The sequence below is a fragment of the Balaenoptera ricei genome, chromosome 17, assembly GCF_028023285.1.
Source record: "Balaenoptera ricei isolate mBalRic1 chromosome 17, mBalRic1.hap2, whole genome shotgun sequence".
Classification (NCBI taxonomy): Eukaryota; Metazoa; Chordata; class Mammalia; order Artiodactyla; family Balaenopteridae; genus Balaenoptera; species Balaenoptera ricei.
Window position 1 is genome coordinate 16,886,577 of NC_082655.1, and position 3,279 is coordinate 16,889,855.

Consider the following 3,279-nt stretch of genomic DNA (forward strand, 5'->3'; position numbering starts at 1 on the left):
TTGTGCCAGTACCATACTGTCTTGATTACTGTAGCTTTGTAGTATAGTCTGAAGTCCAGGCGCCTGATTCCTCCAGCTCTGTTTTTCTTTCTCAAGATTGCTTTGGTTATTCAGGGTCTTTTGTGTTTCCATACAAATTGTGAAATTTTTTGTTCTAGTTCTGTGAAAAATGCCATTGGTAGTTTGATAGGGATTGCATGGAATCTGTTGATTGCCTTGAGTAGTATACTCATTTTCACAGTGTTGATTCTTCCAATCCAAGAACATGGTATATCTCTCCATCTGTTTGTATCATCTTTAATTTCTTTCATCAGTGTCTTATAGTTTTCTGCATACAGGTCTTTTGTCTCCTTAGGTAGTTTTATACCTAGGTATTTTATTCTTTTTGTTGCAATGATAAATGGGAGTGTTTCCTTAATTTCTCTTTCAGATTTGTCATCATTAGTGTATAGGAATGCAAGAGATTTCTGTGCATAATTTTGTATCCTGCTACTTTACCAAATTCATTGATTAGCTCTAGTAGTTTTCTGGTAACATCTTTAGGAATCTCTATGTATAGTATCATGTCATCTGCAAACAGTGACAGTTTTACTTCTTTTCCGATTTGGATTCCTTTTTCTTCTCTGATTGCTGTGGCTAAAACTTCCAATACTATGTTGAATAATAGTGGTGAGAGTGGGCAATCTTGTCTTGTTCCTGATCTTAGTGGAAATGGTTTCAGTTTTTCACCAATGAGAACGATGTTGCCTGTGGGTTTGTCATATATGGCCGTTATTATGTTTTTATTTTTATTTTATTTTTTGAAGACACAAAACTTAATTTAATAGAAATTTCGTTTGTAGTTCTTACATTCTCAGTACGAGCCTAGCTAGAACCTGCTGCCCCACTCGGAAGTGGCCCAGTCCTGGGGGCAGGGGAGAAAGGAGAGAGGAAAGTCAGAGCTCAGGCCTTAGGAGCCCCATTCTTTCTCAGTGCTGGGGGGCTGGTGATGTCATCCTCTTCTCCTACCCCGCTGTGGGATCCAGGAAGGAGAGCAGATGGAACCTGGGGCCTGGGGCATCTCCTCCACACCACACCCCACGCCGAGTCCCCAAGTTGGAGGGGAACTAAGGGATCTGGGGAGATAAGGGGACAGCAGAAAGCAAAGATGTCAAATCAAGAAAGGTGAAGGCCAAGGGTGAGGACTGAAGGGGAATCAGAGACAAAACATCAGTTAAAAAGAACAAACAAACCAAAAAAAGGTAGGGCGGGAAACAAAACAAAATCCACCCCAAATTGGAACCCACCTGGAAAAAAATGAAAGTTCTCCAGTCTCATAGAGACATTATTTTGCATGACGCATGGCTGGCTCTGTGGCTGGAGCACTCAGGCCTCAGTCCAGCCCTGGAGGCGGTGCTGTGGCCCCTGCAGCTCATCCTTGGCCTGGCCAGCGGCAGCATCTTCCTCCTCTTCCTCCACTTTCTCAGCCTCGTCCTCCTCATCGTCATCGTCATCCTCCTCATCTTCCTTGTGCTTCTTCTCCTCCTCCTCCTTTAGCCTCTGCTCTTCATCTTGCTTGTCCTTCATTTGTTTTTCTGCTGCCTTCGTAACACCCCATGTCTCACTGTCAAACTCCTCAGCATACGCTTCATTGTTGGTGATGAGGAAGTTGTCAAAGATGGTGCCAGACTTGACCTGCCAGAGATCCAAGCCCAGTACAGCAAAGTTTTCATAGGCGTAGATGTTGCTATCAGGGGAATACTCAGGGTTGTCGATCTCTGGGTGGATCCAAATGCCCTTGTAATCTGGGTTGTCAGTCTGCCGGGGCTTCCACTCACCTTTGTGCTCTGGGTTCTGAATCACTGTTGGTTCCCATTCTCCATCCGTCTCTTCATCCCAGTCCTCGGGCTTCTTAGCATCAGGGTCAGGAATGTGCTCAGGCTTGTCCCAGTCCTCAGGCTTGGAGTCTGTAGGGTCATCAGTCTTGGCTCACTCGTCCGAGTCTTCAGGCTTTGCAGCATCAGGATCCTTTATCTTCTTGGGGGGCAAGAAATCCCAATTGTCCTCCAAGGAGCCTGACTCCACCTGGTTGTTGTCAACCTTTGCCTCATAGGTATTATCAGGCCACACAATCAGCATGTAAAGGTGTGTGAATTCATCATTTTTGCAACGGATATCCTTGTTGATCAGCACATTCTTGCCCTTGTAGTTGAAGATGACCTGAACCTTCTTGGTGCCAGGGCCACAGGTGTCCGGGCCAAACATGATGTTGTATTCGGAGTCTCCACGCATATCTCTCTGGTCCAGACCATCTGGAAATAGCTTCACGTAGCTGCCCCCATGTTCGATGTTCCGTTCGCGTTTCATGGTGAACTGTACCACCGGTGTATGACCCTTATTGCTGAAGGGCTCGAATCTGGCCGACAGAGTGTAAAACCTGGTACCCTGGCTTGTCTGCAGCCCTTTATCTTTCTCCTGGTCACCGTAGAACTTGCCAGAACTGAGAACGAATTTGCCAAAATCTGGTTTGTGTTTGGATTTGATCCAGCGCGCAGTCCACCCGTCTCTGTCAACTGCTCCTTGAAATAAATGGCGGGTTCAGCGGTGGCCAGGCCAAGAAGGCAGAGCAGCAGCATGGCGGGCCGAGGGGGCTGTGGCGCGCGGACGCTTTAAGTCGCTTTTCTAGCAGTAGCTCTGCAGTAGGAACTGGCCTTTATTATGTTGAGGTAAGTTCCCTCTATGCCTACTTTCTGGAGGGTTTTTATCATAAATCGGTGTTGAATTTTGTCGAAAGCTTTTTCTGCATCTATTGAGATGCTCATATGGTTTTAATCCTTCAGTTTGTTAGTATGGTGTATCACATTGATTGATTTGCGTATATTGAAGAATCCCTGCATTCCTGGGATAAACCCCACTTGATCATGGTGTATGATCCTTTTAATGTGCTGTTGGATTCTGTTTGCTAGTATTTTGTTGAGGATTTTTGCATCTATGTTCATCAGTGATATTGGCCTGTAATTTTCTTTGTTTGTGACATCTTTGTCTGGTTTTGGTATCAGGGTGATGGTGGCCTAGTAGAATGAGTTTGGGAGTGTTCCTCCCTCTGCTCTATTTTGGAAGAGTTTGAGAAGGATAGGTGATAGCTCTTCTCTAAATGTTTGATAGAATTTGCCTGTGAAGCCATCTGGTCCTGGGCTTTTGTTTGTTGGAAGATTTTTAATCACAGTTGCAATTTCAGTGCTTGTGATTGATCTGTTTATATTCTCTATTTCTTCCTGGTTCAGTCTTAGAAGGTTGTGC

General features: G+C 45.0%; 1 protein-coding gene across 1 annotated transcript; it reads right to left on the reverse strand.

Moving 5' to 3' along the window:
- Positions 1-1,365: 1,365 nt before the first annotated feature.
- Positions 1,366-2,615, reverse strand: LOC132352099 (calreticulin-like). The gene is given in 2 exon segments (XM_059902412.1): positions 1,366-2,552; positions 2,555-2,615. Coding segments are annotated over 2 exon segments (1,248 nt in total).
- Between the last annotated feature and the right edge of the window lie 664 nt (positions 2,616-3,279).